The sequence below is a fragment of the Pteronotus mesoamericanus genome, unplaced genomic scaffold (genome assembly GCF_021234165.1).
Source record: "Pteronotus mesoamericanus isolate MK-2021 breed Mesoamerican mustached bat unplaced genomic scaffold, CSHL_Meso_final contig_20, whole genome shotgun sequence".
NCBI lineage: Eukaryota > Metazoa > Chordata > Mammalia > Chiroptera > Mormoopidae > Pteronotus > Pteronotus mesoamericanus.
In genome coordinates, this window is record NW_026555085.1 from 100259783 (window position 1) to 100278762 (window position 18980).

The following is an 18980-nucleotide window of genomic DNA, read 5'->3' on the forward strand; positions in this document are numbered from 1 at the left end:
CGCAGCCACGAGGGTGACTCTCTCCCAGTCTCCAGACCACAACACAGGAGTCACCGAGGAGGTGCTCGTAGGGAAAGAGTTGCTCTGGCTTTCCACTGGGCTCTCCAAGCCCGAGACGCCTTCGATCAGGAGCTCTGGGGGCCAGTGCAGCGGAGGTGCCCTGGCTGTGGCAGGTGCCACTGCTGGTTGGTTACAGGGTTGGCGTGGCTGCGCTGGTTAGCTGGGCGGGCCCCCCTTTCCTGTGACGCCATCCGAGAGGTCCCCCCGACAGACTGTGCTTTAGGCAAAGGGAGGGGGTTAGCCTCACGCTCCCGCAGGGACTTGAACACACGCTCCAGATTTCAGAACCTGCCCGCACGGCTGCCCTCCCCCCAGGCAGGGCCCCGGACTCCCGGGCCTCAGCACCCCGTGAAAAGCCCCCGTCCTCACAAGGCACAGGCTTCTTGTAAGGGTCCCCTGAGGTAATGTAGCATCTGAATTGCCATCAAAGTGATCCAAATATAGGATCTAAATTGCCAGCGTTTCTTCTTATGCACCAGGCTCTGAACTAAAAGATTTACCTGGACTATCTCATTTTATCCTCACGCTACGCCGATAAGGTCGGTATTTGGCTCTGTTTTCACTTCTGTTACATTTAGAGAAACTGAGGCTTGGAGAGATTATGTCACATGACCCTGGTTACAGAACCAGAAAGTGGTGGGCGGCTTTGGCTTGGAGGCTGACTCCGGAGCAGCAATCTTCGGCTTCCGGGCGCTCCGAGTCACCGGGAGACTCGGCAGCGGGTTGTGATTCAGTTGCCCCAGGGCTGGCGTGAGACGCAGAAGCCCAGAGGCCTTGCTAAGCAGCTCGGGCACTGCTGGCCTTGGACCTCACCGTAGGCGCAGGTTCTAGAGCGTGGAAATGCATGTGGAAGGCCTTGGCAACCCCAAAGTGCAAACAAGCGCGCTCCTGTCGGCTTCTCCGGGTGCAGGTGAGCCCCGCCCCGGCGGCCGTCCCTGCCTCAGCAGACAGGAGAGGCGACCATGCGCCCCGGGAGCATTGTGTTCCAGGGACAACAGTGGCGTTCATTCTATGCTTACCACACGTCAGTCTTGCAAAAATCCCGAGAAAGATAGCATTCCTTCCGTGATAAACATCTAGAACCTGAGTGTTAGTGAGAGGTGAACCAACTTGTCTAACGTCACACAGCTCATAAGGGCAGAGCCAGGAGCAGAACCAGGCTTGTATGATTCCAGATTCCAACCTGTTCACGTCTTCATTATGTGCCATGCACAAGGAGGACAAGCAAGGCGCTACTGGGGAGAAGGGGTCAGAAAGGTGGTTCTGGAAGCACAAATAATTCTCTCCCTCGTCCGGGCAGGCCGAAGCCTCTGAGGCTAACATGAGGGGTCAAGGGCATGCTAGGCCCTGTTCCCGTGTTTAACTTTTAATCCTTAAAACAGCCCTGCGAGGTCTGTGCTACTACTGTCCCGTTAAAGATGAGGACCCCGGGGCAGGGAAGCGGCCGAGGGTGTACGTAGCAGGAGGCGGCAGGGCCAGGTAGAGCCCGCTACGGGCGCCACGCGTGTAGCATCTGCCAGGAGAGACACCAGCAAAGTGTGCGCACCTGCCTCTTCCCCAGCACTGACGTCATTGCCATGTGATGGGACGTTCCCGGCGTCCACACGCTTCGCTTTTGGCTTTTGGAAGCGAACACTACCCGGCGGCCGCGGCGCTCCCCTTCCCTGCTGCGTGCGCACCTGGCACAAGCCTGCCGGGCGATCGCAAGGTTGTCTGATGGGACGGGGAGTCCCAGGGCAGAAGGGACAAGGAGAGGCCCCGGCTGCGGAGGCCCCACGGGGCAGACACTTTGTCCTGCGAGCATCCACGTCACTGCCATGCCCTTAGCTGGACGCGCCTACAACTTCTTGCGGGCGTTCTCTGTCCCCGCCTTACTTGAGGATGTGACTGTGTTAAGGAGCAACTTAGCCAGTGTTTAGGGAGGACGTGGAGGTCATGGCATGGTCTATGCATGCTAAGTGATTCCTGGGTTGGAACATAAAGAGCACACCATTAGGAAGGACACTTGTCAGACTGCGGTGACACGTGCCTTGGCTGCCGAGCTCACGGAAGCGGCGCTTGCGTTCCGTCGGGGCACTGCGGTGCTTCTGTCCCCACCGAGCACGCAGCGCCCTGCCCTTTAGACGTGGGGCATGTTGGCACCTGTCTGCAGGTGTTGGCAGCGAGGCGCAGAAATAGTAGATCATTTTCTTAAAGCCACGTGGTGACTCCGGGATGTTAATGAGAGAACGGCTCAGGACCTCTTCTGTGTCACTTAAATTTGAGCCACATGTTCTGGAAATGTTCACTCCAGCAGCTGGGCCAGGATTCTTCAAGAAACGAAGCCTTCTTACCTCTCCTTTCGAGTTTCATGTGCATTCCAGGGTGATTCTGCTGTACCTCCCATTAATCTGTGGTTGATCTATATTGGCCATAAAAACACACACTTATTAAATAGGAAGGAACAAAAATAAAATCTGTTAGGAGGGGCTATGTCTGAGGAGAGGGACTGAGGGCAGAGGTGGGGTGGACTTCATTTCACTCTATGCACCTTGCGTCTCGGGATGTGTTCTCACGGACCCCTGAAATCTTAAGGAACAGCACTCCGCGGGCCCCCACCCCCAGGATTCCCTGCACATCGCCCCCTGCTGGCCATGCCTCGAAGGCTGAGCAGCGGGGGACAGGGAGCCAGCAGGGTTTCAGCCACTAAGGCGCTTGATCCTCAGGTTGCAGGACCGCCGAGCTTTTTGATGGCACCAGGAGCGGGGCCGGCTTTTCAGCTGGCGTTTAACTTGGCTCAGAACCTGTATTATTGGCCAAGCCCAGCTGGGTATTTTTCTGATACCCAAGTGGGTGTTTATCTTAAGTCCTGCACGCAGGACGCAGGGCGGCGGGTTTGGAGGTGGAGCGGCCTGACAGATGTCGGCGGGACCGAGTCGGTGCTCTGAGGAGGGAGGGCAAAAGCAGTGATTTGGAGGCAGTCTTTTTTTTTTTTTTTTCATTTGTTCTCTAAACTTCTCACTTAGTTTTTTATTCCTAAAAATTATGACCATGGTGTGACTTGTATTTTCAAATTCTATTTCTAAGCCAGCACACACACACACACACACAAAAGAAAAGAAAAGAAAGCCTTGATTCAGAAGCTGTCTTCACCTGGAAGCAGCCTTCCGGCCCTTGCCCGCCGCGATTGCTGTCTACCCCGGCACTAACACAGCTTGCTGGCCGTGGCACCTGTGCCCCCTGAGCCCTCGACACGTGGCCAGTATGATCAGGGAGCGCCATTTATTCATTTTATTGGGTATCAATTAATTGGGACTTGCATTTAAATAGCCACATGAGGCTAGTGGCTACCTCATTGGAGAGCACAGCTGTACACATTACAGAAGTGCCCACTTCTTATAAAAAGTATTTTTATGAGATGTAGAGATATATTTTGATTTTTCCCCCCTTTCTCTCTCAGTTAAAACTCTGTCTATTCGGTGAATATGATATTTCATGTGATTGAATGCCAGGATCATTATTAAGCCCAAAATGTGGACTTCAGTTTCTTTAAGGCTTTTACTAATCCCTAAGTAACCCACCCATTCCTGTCCGTGACCACCCCAAAGCTTGGGGACGTCTGCCCGAGGCCCCACGGGGGGCCAGCGTGTGCATTTCCCGGCTGAAAGTGCGCCCCTTACCCCGCCCCTGCCCCCCTGCCCCCCGCGTGGGCCTCCGGCGGAGGATGCAGCTGCTGGTCCAAGCACTTGCTGAAGCCACCCTGTTTGAACAAAGGCAAACTGGGATGCAGACTATATGTTTCATTTTGCATTTTCTTTTCCAGAAGGTGAGCGCACCAGATATCCTCATCTCTCTCAATCCAGAGAGTCCCAAACACCCTACCGACCCCGTTTTGAAGCAAGGTCTCTTATCCCATCCGACGCCCAGCCCTTCCTTCTCAGGAGGCTCGAGGCAGGTGAGTCTCCGTTTGTTGCCCTTGACATGGGAGGCGTGGCTGTCACGATGATATCGAATTGGATGGTGGGCAAGGGCAGGAGTGAGGGTCGTCTTGTGTGGGGTGACGTGGGGCATGACCCAGAGCCTGAAAAGATGTTTTCCTTAGGCTGGGAGCTGCGGAGACCTCGCTCTTCTTTTTTTACATATTGTGAACACCTTTATGAATACAGAGCATTATTAATAATATATAATGGTGTCTTTGGATGAGTTTTTCATTTTGATGAAGTTTAATTAATCAACTTTTTCTTTTGTGGTTATTTCTCTTTCTTGGCTACTCGCACATCGTGAAGGTACACTCCTGTGTTTTCTTCCAGAAGCGTCATAAAACTTTAGCTTTTGTATGTGGGTTTTGATGCAACTCCTTAGTTTTTGTGAGTGGTGTAAGGTAGAGATTGAGGTTCACTTTTTTCCCCTGTGGATACCCAGTTATTCTAGCACAATTTAAAAACAAACAACCCACCCCTCTTATTTTTCCATTGATTGTAGTGGCTTTGTTGGGAAAAGTGTGGAACTTTCTCTGGGTTCTCTATTCTGCTCCACTACCTCTTTGCCCTTGAATATCGATGCCACACTGTCTGTTGGAAGTTTTGAGATCAGGTAGTTTGATCCCAACTTTGGTCTTCTTTCTCAAGATTGCTTTGTGATGTGTTAAGTGTAGGGTCTGTTTGTAGGCAGGCCTTTTATTTATTCATTTTCTTATTTAAAAGCATTAAACCAATGCTTACTTTATGCCTAAAATTGTGGTATAATTGTCTGATAGATCCTCGGGCGAAGGGTCACACGGCCTCGGTGATGGCCACAGCTCTCTAAGGGACACTCCGTGACCACGAAAACTCTCTAGCCCTCAGAGTCCTCAAGACAGTAGTCCCAGACGTGTTCTTTTTATTTCACGGGGTTGCTTTGAGCATGAAACGAATGCAGGAAATGCGTGGCATAACCCTGAGGTGAAGAGCTCAGCTTCTGGAAGCCAGCTTCTTGGTTCACACTCCCGCTCCTTCAACGGCAAGGAGCGGGGACCCAGAGTAAGTCCTTGACCCTCTCTGTGCCGCAGGGGTTGTGTTTTTTACGGGAAACGGTGTTCGCTTCAGAAAGGGACCCTTTCTCCCCATCTTCTTGAATGCCCAGTGGCGCTCTCGGACACCCTGGCGGGGCGGGCCACCCTGAGCAGCGAGGACAGCCGGCATCCGCGGCTCCCTCCACTGCCCGCGAGCGGCTCCCGTCCCTCACCTTCGCCCGTGATCCTGACCCATCAGAGCCACTGTGAGGCCCTCGCGGCTCCAAATGAGGGGCCCTGCAGCTCCACAGTCACCTGGGAGCTTGTCAGAAAGCCGGCTTTCCGGGCCCACCCTGCCCTCCTGGGTCAGGATCTGCAGCTCAGCAGGAGCGCGGTGAGGTCTGAGAACGCTGGCCGCACGCCGGCAGTTTCCCACTGGGAAGCGTGTGCCATCGTTAAGGGTCTTCAACAGCCCAGGGCTGGGCTGTCCGGTCTGGTAGCTGTTAGTCTCAGGCGGCTGTTGAGCACTTGAAATATGACTGGTCCAAACCGAGATATAAAAACATGTAAAATGTCTCACTAACTCTTAGATTGAGTTTTGTCGAAATGAGAGTATTTTGGATGTATTTCATTAATAAAATGTAATATTAAAATGATCTTCTACTTCTAAAAATGCGACCCCTTGCCCTGGCTGGTGTGTGGATTGAGCACTAGACTGTGAACCAGAGGGTCGCCGGTTTGATTCCCAGTCAGGGCGCAAGCCTGGGTTACGGGCCAGGCCCCTGGAAGGGGCGCTCGGGAGGCAGCTACACATTGATGTTTCTCTCCCTCTCCTATTCCTTCCCTTCCCATCTCTAAAAATAAGTAAACGAAATCTTAAAATAAAAAAAACTTAAGAACTTTAAAAATGGGACCCCTAGAGAATTTAAATGGCCTACGGGCCCCATTGCGTCTCTGTCGGACAGCCTGGTCTGGGCAGCGGGCGTGCTGGAATCGCCCCAGGACGGGGATCCCTCCCCCAAACCGGCCAGTGCCCCTGTGCGCCCCCTGGTTGCATCCAGTTCTCAAACAGGGTGGTGCGTCCACGTGGGTCAAGGGCCAGGGCGCTCTCAAACACAAATGCGGTTCACAAACAAGTCCTCTAGCGGGCCCCTCCCGGCTCCCGCTGAGCGCAGCCACCTGCCCTGGGACATGCAGTGGGACGAGCTGCCGCTGCGGAGCCTGGCGCTCGGCTCCTCGGGTGCCCTGAGGTTGCGAGTCTGGGACCGTCCCAGCCCAGGTTGTTTCCGAGACCTCACGCTGGCAGGTGGCGTGGCACCTTCCTTCGGGCCTCGGTGTTGTTCATGCTTGGGAGTAATTCAGAAAGATCAAAGCACTGAGGGCCAGGTAGGCAAGGGCCGCCCTGGAACACTCTCCCCTGGGGCTGAGGCCTGTGGTGGGTGTGAGACGTAGGGGCAACCCCAGGAGCTCCTGGAAGACTCACGAGGGTCGTTTTGTTCCCGAACAAATGGACCGGGGGGGGGGGGGGGAGGTGCCCAGATGCTATTACCGAAACAACACCCCCTTCCTCGAGGTCCCTCGGTTATGGGTCCTTTGCCCGCCACCTTTGGAATTACGGCTCTGAATGGCAGAGTTTGGTGAAAAGGAAAGGAACTATTTATTCAAAAGTTACACGGGTTTGATTAATGGCTAAATGTCGCCCTTAAACCTCAAAATCCCTTTAAAACAATCACCAGCGCGCACACACCGTCCTGCCTTCCCCCCTTTGCCCAGTCAGGCCAGTCAGGGCACCGTCCTTCAGAAGAAAGAAAAGAACAGAAGTCCGGGGCTCGGCTGCGCAGGCCTCTCGCGGGCCTCAGCACCGTCCGCTGCGTCGCCACGATCTCCAGCTCTTAATCCTTAACTATGGGGCACCTTCTCATGGCCTACGAACAGGAGTCCTTTCTCCCCTCTTCCTTCCCACGTGGTCTTCACATTGTTCCCCCAGAGACCGTGTCCCTTGTTCTCTTCTGCCTGCCCCTGTCTCTCCTCCTCCTCTCCAGTTACATTCTGCATTAAGTCTTTTAAACTTTCCCGATTAGCTTTGATGATATACAAAATAACCCTCTTTGCATATGAGGAATGAAGCTCTCCTGTTATTGACATGCAAACTGACTTCTCAATGGCCCTGCTCAAGGCTCCCATCCCCCATGGCGACCCGCCCTGGGGTGGGGAGAATGTTTTTCTTGGACACCCCAATCTCTGGGCCCCGTTACAAATACCCTTTGGGGGGCCCTGGCTGTGCCCCGTTACAGTTTGCCTCTGTCCCAGGTGGCGGAGGACCCCACGGACCACAGAGGCTAACGCTGTCCCTGAACTGCTCAGAGCCCCATTAGACTGCACTCTCAGCTCCGCCCCGGGGCAGAGTCCCGTCTTTGTGTGCCGGAAGCCAGCGCACAGGCAGAGGCTGCCCACAGAGGGTCCGCGGGCTGGCGGGAGCAGACCCCGCCTGGCGGGCCCCCTGGCCCTCTGTGCCCCTCGCCCAGCCACACTGGCCTCGCGCTGGCCTTGACCATGTCAGACGCACAGCTGCTTTGGGGCGCGTCTGTGGCTGTTGCCTCTCCCAGGCCCCAAGGTCATTCGCTCCCTTCCTTCGAGCCTTCGCTCCAAGGTCACCTCCTCAGGGAGGTCAGCCCCCTGCTCCCCTATTGCCCGCACCTGCTCCGTGTTGAATCCTCTTCTTACACCTCGGCCGCGCAGCCGGCTCATCTGCAGTTCACTGTCTGCGGTGATTCCCCAGTGCCCAGAGCAGCGCCTGCTCCTTCAGTGGCACTCGTTAAACGTTTGGGGAAGGTTGGCTTCATTCTTGGCATGGCTGTGATCGATTGAAAGCCTACTATGTGCTAGCACCATTTCACAGAAGGGAAAACAGGTTCGCAGAGGGAGTCAAAGCCCAGGCTTTTTGTACGATCCCGGACTGGTTGACGTCTTAAACCGAGTGGTTTTCCTGACCCCACCTCCTGGTCCAGCTTCAGTCCTCTGGGGCCGGTGCACACGTAGAAAACCTTGGCAAGTCGGCGGAAAGATGCTGGGGTGAGGGGATGCAGGTGGGTGTATCCATCTCACTTACAGTCTGTTTCTTGGGACAGGTTCTCTATCCCCCCTTCTCTCTTTCTTCTGAAGTCGCCTCTGAGCGCCCCCAGCGTTCATCACGAGACTGAATATTTACGTGTTTAATCCTAGCCTGTTCCCTTTAGACTGAGCCAGAGTTTGAGGAAACGAAACCCCCTCCCCCAACGCAAATAAACGATTATCGCTTCCGCCCAAAGATGCAGCCTTCCCCTGAGAGACATTTCCCTTCTCTAAGGAACAGGAAATCGGGGGCTAGAAAAAGCTCATTAAAGCTCTAATTAGTATCAAAGTAGAAATACAAATCGGCATAAATGGGGGAACGTTCCGACGTCTCAAATAGTTAAATCAGTGCAAAATTAAAGCAGGCACTATTTTGGGATCACTTTGGCAAATTTTTAAAATGACACAGCTCAGCCCTGGCCGGGGAGGTCGGTTGGTTGGAGCATTGTTCTGTACACCGAAAGGTTGCAGGTTCGATCCTAGTTGGGGCACATGCGGGAGGCAACCGATCTATGCGCACACCCCTTTCCTCTTTCTCTCTAAAACCAATAAAACATATCCTCGGATGATGATTTAAAAACTTTTTAAAAAACAAATAAGATCGCGTGACCTTTGTTGCTGGGCAAAGACCAGGTCTGGGCAAGACAAGACCTAGTGAGGGTTCCCCATCTTGTTAGAACGGAATATGTGGCAACTTTTTGGCAAAGAACAAGCCAGTGCATTACTAACTCCCTGTGAGTCAGGGTGCATGCTCCGTGCGCATTTTGATTTATCTGATATCTTGACATCAGAACTGCAAAAGAATGAACTGTGAAGTAATTTATTATCCCTGTTATTTTTATTTCAGGGAAGTTTAATTAGCATTAATAGCACTTGTACAGAGATGGGCAATTTTGACAACGCTAATGTCACTGGAGAAATAGAACTGGCCCTTCGGTATTGCTTCAAAACCCATTCTTTAGAAGTCTGCATTGAGTCCTGTAAGAACCTTGCGTATGGAGAGGAAAAGAAGAAAAAGTGCAATCCGTAAGTTTCTTTTTCTATGTTTTGACTTAAGCTAGTAGACATATGGATTCTAAAGTTTACATGCAAAGTCCAAGAATAACCAAGACGATTGTAAAAGTAAAAAAAGACATAAAATAAACAGACTTACCTTAAGAATTATGACAAAGCCGCAGTAATTCCAACAATGTGATACTGATGCAAAGCTAGACGAAGAGGCTATTAGAGCAGAATCGAAAGTCCAGATACAGACCTTAGCGTGCGGGGTGGGGGGACTTCCATAATCCAGAAGAGGCTCCTAGAAATCATTGCAGAAAAAGTGAACTTCCACAAATGGTGCTAGAAAATTTGACTTTCCATATAGGACAAATAAAATTAAAATCCTGTCTCACACAATCCATAAACAGATTAAATTTTTTCCAATTGAGAGATATGAATGGTATTGCGTCATTCTTTTAACACACATTTCCTTGATTAGTAACAAAGATAAACAACTTTTTATCCACTATCAGCCATTTAGGGCTTCCCTCCTGTGCACTTCCTGTCATCTGAAAGATGGCAGAGTAGGTCGGAAGCAGCAGGAACCCGTCTCCCCACATAGACAGTAATGGCACTGGCAGAATTGCCTGATGTGACCGTTTGGAACTCCGGAGTCTTTTGAAGGCTCGCAACTTCCAGCAGGAGGCTTCCGTGGTAAATTGGAGTGAATGTTGGTCAATCTCAGCTCTCGCACAGTAGCAGCTGCGCCCTGCGCCCCCCGCCCTTGGAGGGCAGCTCTGCGTGTGTTCCTAGGGCAGCTGGCACACAGCTCCAGGATTGGGGGGGGGGGGCGGCGGGGGCAAAAAGGACGCTGTCCTCCAGCTAGCAGGGCTGTGTTTCCCGGTTGCTGATGGCTGCTTCTGATCACAGGGGTGTACACAAAGAGGCACACAGCCATCGTTTCATCTCCTCCCATTGTTGCCATTCCGCCCCCTCCTCTGACTGATGTGATTTCCAGGTTTTTAAGGGCCAGTGCCCTTATCTGTCTCCCTGTTTCATTTTTCTCTTTTTCCCCTTTTGGAAGCCAGATACTACAGTCTAGGACGTTCAAAATGAACTTCCTACAAGGTCGGTCCAGAAAAAGTTCAGCCATTGTTGATATAACGAGAACAGTTTTTGTGGCATTGGGGTACCCTGGCAGCCAAGGCGAGCGGACTGGAATGCGCACGTGTGAACAGTGATGACTTCACTGTAGTCAGGGGCGCGGTAGATGCCGCTGAGTGGGCACGTGTACTGTATGGCCCTTGCATTCAAAATGAGTGAGTGAATAAAGCAATGAATCTGTATCAAATGTTGCGTTAAGCTTGAACATTCTTCCATAGAAACTGTTCGGATGATTCAGAGGGCGCAGCTCTGGGCAGCTGGTGATTGGCAGCTTCATCACAACAACACGCCCACTCATGCGTAACATCTGGTGCAGAGTGTTTTTGTGAAACATCAAATCACCCAGGTGACTCAGCCCCCGTACAGCCCAGATTTGGCTCCCTGGGACTTCTGGCTTTTCCCAAAACTAAAACCACCTTTGAAAGGGAAGAGATTTCAGATGGTTTGATGAGATTTGATGAGATTCAGGAAAATACGATAGGGCAGCTGATGGCGATTGGGAGAATGGTGTGAGGTCCCAAGGAGCCTACTTTGGAGAGGACTGAGGCATCATTGTCCTATGTACACTGTTTCTTGTATCTTCTTCAATATATGTCTTTATTTTTCATATTACATGGCTGGATACCTTCTAGGCAAACCTCATATACAAGGAAAATTAGAAAATATACATGCATGCCCAGGAAAAGGTACAGGCTCAGAAAAATACCTGAGAAGACCGTAAGTTTACATCTCAAGCAGATCTGCAGCAAGGACCAATAAACAAGACAATAACAAAAAACAGCAAACCTTGAGGAAGCGGGAGGTTCTGATTTCCAGAGTTAACACGTTATTAGACACAAATGTCCAATGTTCCACCAAAATAAGAAGACATATAAAGAAACAGAGAAGTATGACCCATTCAAAGGGAAATAATAAATAGAAAGAAACTATCCCTAAAAAAGATCCGAGAGTAGGTTTACTAGACAAAGACCTTAAAACACTGTCTTCAAGATGTTCAAAGAACTAAAGGAAGATGTGAAGAAGGTCAAGAAAATGATGTACGAACAAGGTAGAAATATCAATGAAGAGAGAGGAAAAAATCCTAAAAAACCAAAAAGAAATGCTGGAGCTGAAAATGCAAATAACTGAAATGAAAAATGCACTGCTGGGATTTGCAGGCAGATATGAGCAGATGGGAAGAAAGGATCAGCAAATCTGAAGAAAGGTCAATGGAAGTTATTGAGTCTTAGGAATAGAAAGAAAAAAGATTGAAGAAAAGCAAATAGAATCTAAGGGGCCTGAGGGGCACCATCAAGCGGACCTGCGTTTGCCCGGCAGACTCTCAGAAGGAGAAGTGAGAGGGCAAGAGGCAGGGAGAGTATTTGAAGAAAGAGCAGAAATCTTCCCAAATTTGATGAAATACAGGAGTATAAACATCAAAGAAGCCCACTGAACAGCAGGTCAGATGAGCTCAAAGAGACCCACCCTGAGACACTCTATCGCCAAACTTTGAAAGACAAGGGCAGAGAGAGCCTTGGAAGCAGCAGGAGAGACGCGAATCTTCAAGAAGAGCATCCGCAGGTTTCTCGCCAGAAACGTTACAGGCCAGAAGGTCAACGTGTTCAAAGTGCTGAAAGGGGAAAAACTCAACAGCCAAGAATCCTATATCCAGCGAAACTGTTCTTCAAAAGCGAGGGAGAAATGAAGACATTCTCAGACAAACAAAAGCGGGCGGGCAGGATGGAAGAAAGGCCGCTAGTCCGAGATAAAGATCTCTGTAAGGGGAAAATCACAGGCAGTTATAAAAGCCAGCATCACTGTGGCAATGATACCTGCGTGCAGTTCCACTCTTTGCTTTTCACATGATTAAAGGGACTAATACAGTAGAAAAATTATTAGTCTCCTATTATTATAACTTTCCTTTGTAACATCATGTTTGGTTTTTGATATTATTTAAGACATGAATGCATTTAAAAGAATTCATTTGTGTTTTTGGTCGCACGATGCATAAACATGTCATTGTGTGGCATCGACAAGGGACAGGGATGAGGATGGAGCTGGAAAGGAGCAGAGTCTGTTCATGTTACTGAAGTGAAAATGCCGTAAATTCAAATTAGAGTACACAGCTTCAGGGGAGCAGATGCAGCCCTCTTGGTAGCCGCGAAGAGAATAGCTGTAGGAAATAAGAAAGGAATTTAAATATTTCACTGTGAAATAATCAACTGAAGAGAAAAAGAGTATAACAATGCTGGAGATGAGGAACACAAACACTGTAAGGCAGAGAGGAACGAAAAACAAATGGCAGAAGTAAGTTCCTCCTTATTAGTAATTACGTCACACATAAATGAATTAGATGCTCCAATTGAAAGACAGAAAGAAATTGGTAGAATGGATAGAAACATAGGATCCAACTGCCTGTCATCTACAAGAGACACACTGTAGATCCAATGACACAGACAGAAGATATCCCATGCAGAGAGTACCCAAAGGGAGCAGGGGTGGCTATGCCATGTCAGACAAAATCAGAGCAGCAAGGTCACAAAAGATAAAAGAACATTCTATATTAATAAAAGGTCTGATACAGCAAGGAAATGCAAAAGTATAAATGTCTATTCACCTAGTAACGGCCTGTCAAGACATGTGAAGCAAAACGCTGACAGAGTCGAAGGGAGAAGTAGTTCTGCCGTAATAGTTGGAGATGTCAATTCTCCCCTCTTGGTGACAGACAAGACACCTGTCAGGAGGTAGGTGAGGAAACAGGCGCCTTAACACAATAAACTAATTAGATACTTGGGTGTGTGTTTTATGTTAATCCTTTAAGCTGTGTAGGTATCTTTCATACGTTCTGTTTCACATGTGCGAGGTCTGATAACGATCAATCAAGAGTAGATGAGCAGTGAGCAATTGGCGGCAGGGAGCCTGGAGTACCTGCCCAAGGGCTTTGATTGACAGGGAAGAAGAGACCTGAGCCTGCAGCTCCAGAAGGGACCCGTGTCAAGGGAGGGTGACTGTTCTTTTCTTGCTTTGGGAAACTGGAGCCTGTCCCTAGCCTGTGGGCCTGGACCAGCGGGGGCAGTGCTGCCGATAAAGCCGTGGGGGGAGCCGGGGAGGGCAGTCTTGGGACCTGAGTGGAGGGATCGACCTGGAACAGGATTTCGGGGGAGGGGGCAGGGTGCTGGGGGAGAGACGGCCTCTGTTGCCCCGCCAGGGCCAGTGGAGCCGCGGTCCTCAGAGGCCGCAGAGAGGGCTCGGGGGGCCGGGCCTCAGCGGTCAGGGTGGGCGGGGACCCCGCAAGGCGGGGCACACTGTAAGGCATCCACTTTCCATTTCCACTTTTTTGGGGAGGTGGTTGGAAATGACAGGTGGAAGAAGTGGCAGATGGAGGAAGGACGAACTGGCACATGGCCTCTACATCCCAGTAGATCCAAGAACCTGCCACCACGGAGCCCTGAGAGCCTCTGCTTCCATGGTCGTCCCCAAATGGCTGGTGACGGGCCATGCAGATTCCAGGGGTGGGGCTTGAGGAGAGCAGGCAGCTGCACCTCCCCCGGAACATCCCCCAGGGTGACGGCCAAAGATGGCATAAACAGACACCGTGTACCCAGCATGTCATTGCCCCCCGTCAGTGGGGGCCAGCGGCCCCGTCCGTCAGTGCCCAGTTCTGCAGCGAACGGGGAAGAGAGAAGGCTGGCGCGGGACTCCCTCCCCATCCGCCCGCCCTGAGCTTTCACTTCGCTCTGTCTGCTTTTGGCCACTAGGTACGTAAAGACCTATCTGCTGCCTGACAGGTCCTCCCAGGGCAAACGCAAGACTGGAGTCCAAAAGAACACGGTGGACCCAACCTTTCAGGAGACCTTGAAGGTACTTGCCGGACACACACTCCTGTGCTGAGCCTTCCTGCCCTGGGCGGGGCACATGGGGCCAGAGTCCAGCCGTGGCGCCTCCCGAGCGCCGAGTCGGGTGAACGCAAGTGCAGGCACTTCCCCGTGCCTGTGGGGCCCTGTCAGTCAGTGACGAGGCGCAGAAAATAAATCCCAGCCTTTGTACAAGGGAAGTGCAGAGTCTGCTGGACTTTCGAGTAATGATTTCCAAGTAAGTGGTAACAACAGCAACAACAGAAAGAACCTGGCTGCCTCTCAGTGTTCCAAATCCGTTTGTCCTGTTGAATTTTTATAACCCTCAGAGGGGTGTTCTCTGGCAGGGTACCCGGTAGATTAAGCTACTGGGTTACTTGCCTTTGTAAAAGTGCTTCTTTATTGTAGTATCTGGCCAACCCACGTTTCTTCCTAAGGAAAAAAAAAAGTCATTTTATGAAAAAACTTTTATGGAAGACTCGTTTGGGTTTGCACTTTCCTCGGTGCTAAGAAATACGGTCTGTGGCTGAGGGCAGAGGCACGGAGCAACCGCCGCTCCCCAGGATGCAGGGCAGCGTCAGAGATGATGCGTGGGGTGTGCAGAGCAAGCGTGGGAGGCCCCGAACGGGAAGAACAGTCCAGGCTCATGGGGGCGTCTTCAGTCAGGGCGGAGAGGCCAGGGGCCCCATGTGTCGAGACTGGAAAGGAGAGGGCTTTGTTCGCCTTCCTCGGTGAGAAGGGGCAGCTGGTACAAGAGTCCTGTCTGTTGAATAATAATAGCTGTTGCTTTCTTTGCCCCTATTGTGGCCGAGTGCTTTATGTACCCTCTGAGCTAGGGATCGGGATGCTCGTTAACAATGGGGAAACTGCGGCTCATCAAACCCACAGCGGAGAAGCAGCCCTTCTCAAAATTTATTTGCACAGGGATCCCCAAAGGATTTTTAAAAAGTGGCCTGTGGTTCAGCAGGTGTGGGTGGGGCCTGAGACGGGGTTGACCTGGGACCACTCCGGGAAGGTGGAGATGCTGAGCAATCACGAGGAGTTTTGCAGAAATCAGTATTTCGAATTACCGTTGTTGAGCCCGCTGGGCACTCACAGGACCTGGGGCAAGGCGCCGGGGCGGGGTTCTGGGTGCAGGAACCGCCTTCTGCGGGCTCTGAGAAACGGGCACGTGGCAGTTGAGGCTGCAGGACCAGAGCGGCTGGTCTAGTTTTCTAGGCAGAGTGCGTACCCCTCGGGACGCCTCCCAGCTGGGAGCGTGTCCCTGGGAGCCAGGCTGACGCCCCGTCCGCCCCTGCAGTACCAGGTGGAGCCCACCCAGCTGGCGACCCGGCGGTTGCAGGTGTCTGTGTGGCACCTGGGCACCCTCGCCCGGAGAGTGTTTCTTGGAGAAGTGATCATCCCTCTGGCCACGTGGGACTTCGAAGACAGTGCGACACAGTCCTTCCGCTGGCACCCGCTGCGGGCCAAGGTGATGTCCGGTCTGGGGCTGGGCGACCCCACTCCCACTCCACCCAGATGAGAAAAGCTGCCCCGGGGAACCTGGGACCCAAGAGGGTGGTGCGCACTGGCTGGGTTCTTATGGAGGCGCTTCTGGCGAGAAGAGGCCCCACGCCCAGCTCCCCAGGGGCTTGCCCAATGCCTCCCACTTCCTCAGGTGGTTCAAGTGTCCGTGCAGCCCCGTCCTTGGTGTAGCCCGGATGCCGGCACGGGTCAGGCTAGGTGCCCAGGCCCCCTGGGGTGGCCTTGCTGGCTCGTGACCTCCCCCCGAATTCAGGGTCACTCAGTGTCAGCTGAGATGGCACTGCAGCTGAAGCCCACGACCCGTGGCCAGTCAGCCTGGCCCACATGGGACCGTAGCCCACCGTGTGGGCTGTAGTGGGTCCCTTCTAACCTCCCCACCCCGGGCTCACCCGGAACAACAGGTGAGCGTGACCGGACCGGACATGGTCAGGCGGGCGCCGGGTCACCGCCTGGGAAGTGACCGCAGGCGGCGCCAGCCCCGCTGTTTCACCGCTTGTCCTCTCCAACTCCAGAGGGGCCATCGGTCACAGTGCCGCTGTGCAGAGGCTCGAGCCTTGGGCCACAGCCTGGGGGCCCCCCTGTCCTGGCCCCTGGCCTCTGGCCCCTGGCGCCAGCGCTTTCTCTTCTCGGGGCCTCGGTCCACGCTCAGAGCGGCCACTGGCTGTGCTTTCTCCGGCCCCGGTCACCTGACTTCGCTTAGGCCCCACCGTGCCCGTGGGGGCTCTCTGGGGGCTCCCTGCAGACGAGTCCTCCCTGTGGGGCCCTGTGCTGGGGCGCCTGGCCCCGCCTCCGCCCCCTGGGTCCCGCTCTCAGGAGAAGGGCTGCTGCCGGAACTGGTCATCTGTTGGCCAGCGGGTTAGAAGCAGAAAGGGCCAGGCTGCAGGCGTCCCTCTGGGTGTGGCCCCGGCGCCGGACCTGGGGTGTCTGCTCACGGGCCTGCCCTGTGGCCCGTAGTTGGCACGGGGTTGGCACGGGTTCCTGGAAGCAGAGGGTGGAGGCAGCCTATCACATTTGGCACCAAGGCCTCCCCACCCCGCTCCAGGGGCAGCCGGGAGGCCACGGAGAGTCGCGCGGGGGTGGGGGCGGCGGGGGCCGAGGCCGCAGCGGCCGCGGCCTCCAAGCTCCAGAGCCCAAGTGGGCGCCCTCTCCTGGCTGCTGGCAGCTCTCAGTGAAGGAGACCCTTCCCGATGGCCTGCCCGCCCCCCACGGCAAGAGGGTCGGCGGATGGCGGTCTTCGCTGCCCCGGGCCTGCCTTCACTCCCTTTCGGCACGGTCACTCGTGGCCAGGCAAGCGACCTGAGCAAGCAGGGGGGTGTCCTCTGCAGGGAGGTGGGGACAAGGAGGGGGCCACACTCCCCAGACTGGAGGGCCACCCCGGGCCTGGGCACGGAGCCCAGAACCTGCCAGCCTCTGGTACCTTTGGCGGCCCTGGCACGGGAGAGAAGCTCAGGGCTGCGCCGGCCTAGGTGGAACCTGCGGGCATCTTGATTTTCTTTACCTTTTCCAACTCGGGCTGCACCTAGGTGTTTTACAGCTGACGTGTGGGGACGCCCCGGGGCTTTTGAAGCCCTCTGCCTGCTGGGTCGTCTGTGTCTGGAGGGAGGGCGGCAAGGGCAGGAGAGCAGTCCCCGCGAAGGGAAGGGAGAGCAGCCCGCCCTGGGCATGTCCACGCCACCCCGGGGCCCTCTGAGGCTTTGCAGGGGCGAGGTGGAAGGCGGAGGGGACGTTTACAGCCAGAGCTGAGGCAACCAGAGGGCCCCAGAAGGTCCTGGAGCTGGGGACTCCAGCCTCTGAGCTCTGCCTCTCGCCCACAGGCAGAAAAGTACGAAGACAGCATTTCTCCGAACCCCGGGGAACTCACAGTCCGGGCCAAATTCGTGTTCCCTGCGGGGCCCGACAGGCTCCAGGCAGCCCAAGGAGGTAGGTGGCCTCCAGCCCCATGAATGTTCATCTGTCCCTGGGTCCCCGTTCCCGAAGCCTGGAGCTGCAGGCAGGCTGAGGGGCGGGCCACTGTTTCCTCCATTTCCTGTCTGCCACCCACGGGTCCTGCCAAGAGCCGCGGAGCCCGGCCTGGGGAGTGGGCTCCGGAACCCATGGCTCGGAGGGGATCAGTGACCCCGAATGGGCCAGGCCCGTGCTGCCTGCTCTCCAAGGTCCCCAGGACCCCAGCCCGGCCCTCCTTCCTCCCGAGGAGCTGGCTCAGGTGGTCTCCCTGGTGAACACAGTCCCGCTGTGGCCCTTCTCAGCTCTTTGGGGGACACGGGGCCTCAAGGCTCCGTGCGAACGTCTCCTGGCTCCTGCTCACGTGAGCAGCTGCTGCCCAGCAAGAGATCCGGCCAGCGACACGCCCTTGTTAACTAACTTCGGCAGCGTGGGGCGTGCGGGAAGGGGCGGTGGGGCGTGCAGACAGGGAGAACGTGCAATGCCCTTTCGTTTTTGTGGCTCCCTGTTGGGCTGGAAGAGCTTGCTGGGCCAGCAGGCCAGCAACGAGCACCCTTTGGTCATCTCCAGCCCCCTAGAACAAGAGTCTTGGGACCCCCGCTTCCCCCAAACCACTGGCTCCCCCTAGAGGAGGACTTCGGCATCCTTCCCCCCTCGCCTTGGATTGGCCTCGACTCCTTGCAGCTGGTTGCCCCGCATCCTGGCCAACCCTCCTGCCCTGGTCACGCTGACTGTTCGGTGGGACGAGTGTGGGAGCGGGGTGCACAGAGCCTCCGTGGCGGCCCTGCCTCACCACAGGCCGCTCTTGGGGTCTGGGGGCCGTCACTCATCTTCTTGCTATAAGTTTGCGGGGCGGGGGACGGTGCGCGTCCAGGAGGGCTGACTCACGTGCCGGCTTTGCTCCCCGGCGCAGGAGGGGAGCCACCGTGTACCGGTCAACTCTGTTTGGTGGTGCTGGGAGCCAAGAATTTACCTGTGCGCTCAGGTGGCACCCTGAACTCATTCGTTAAGGGGTAGGTATTAGATTTAATCAAATGCTATTTACTGGTCTCCTGTGACACATGTGGCATGGTCCTGGAAGCTGTAGAAAACACCGAAAAGTGTAGCCATTTTAAACTTGCACTTTAGCTGTCCTACAAAAATCCAGCATGTCATGTTGAAGACTGAGCTCCAAGAATCTGTGGGGTAGACTTGAACACCACATTTTCACCCGAAACCCGGATCTTATTCGTCCTGTTGTAGCAGCGAGGCAGCATTTACTGACTGAGCCGGAACGTGGAAAAAGTTGTGTTTATACAAAGAGGGACCCAAAAACCCTGGAATTTATTTATTAAAAATTGTTTCTCACCCGTTGAAACGCCAGGCACCTTCGAAGTACTGTCCATTGGATGCAATAC

At 53.9% G+C, this 18980-nt stretch overlaps 1 protein-coding gene across 2 annotated transcripts in view; it reads left to right on the forward strand.

Moving 5' to 3' along the window:
* Window positions 1-18980, forward strand: part of SYTL3 (synaptotagmin like 3) — a 56333-nt gene that overhangs the window by 35052 nt on the left and 2301 nt on the right. For both annotated transcript variants that reach the window (XM_054568987.1, XM_054568986.1), the window contains 6 exons: window positions 3863-3994; window positions 8988-9166; window positions 14023-14125; window positions 15419-15589; window positions 17457-17562; window positions 18497-18596. In XM_054568987.1, coding sequence (XP_054424962.1) covers window positions 3863-3994; window positions 8988-9166; window positions 14023-14125; window positions 15419-15589; window positions 17457-17562; window positions 18497-18596 — 791 coding nt within the window. The remainder of the gene's footprint in view (window positions 1-3862; window positions 3995-8987; window positions 9167-14022; window positions 14126-15418; window positions 15590-17456; window positions 17563-18496; window positions 18597-18980) is intronic.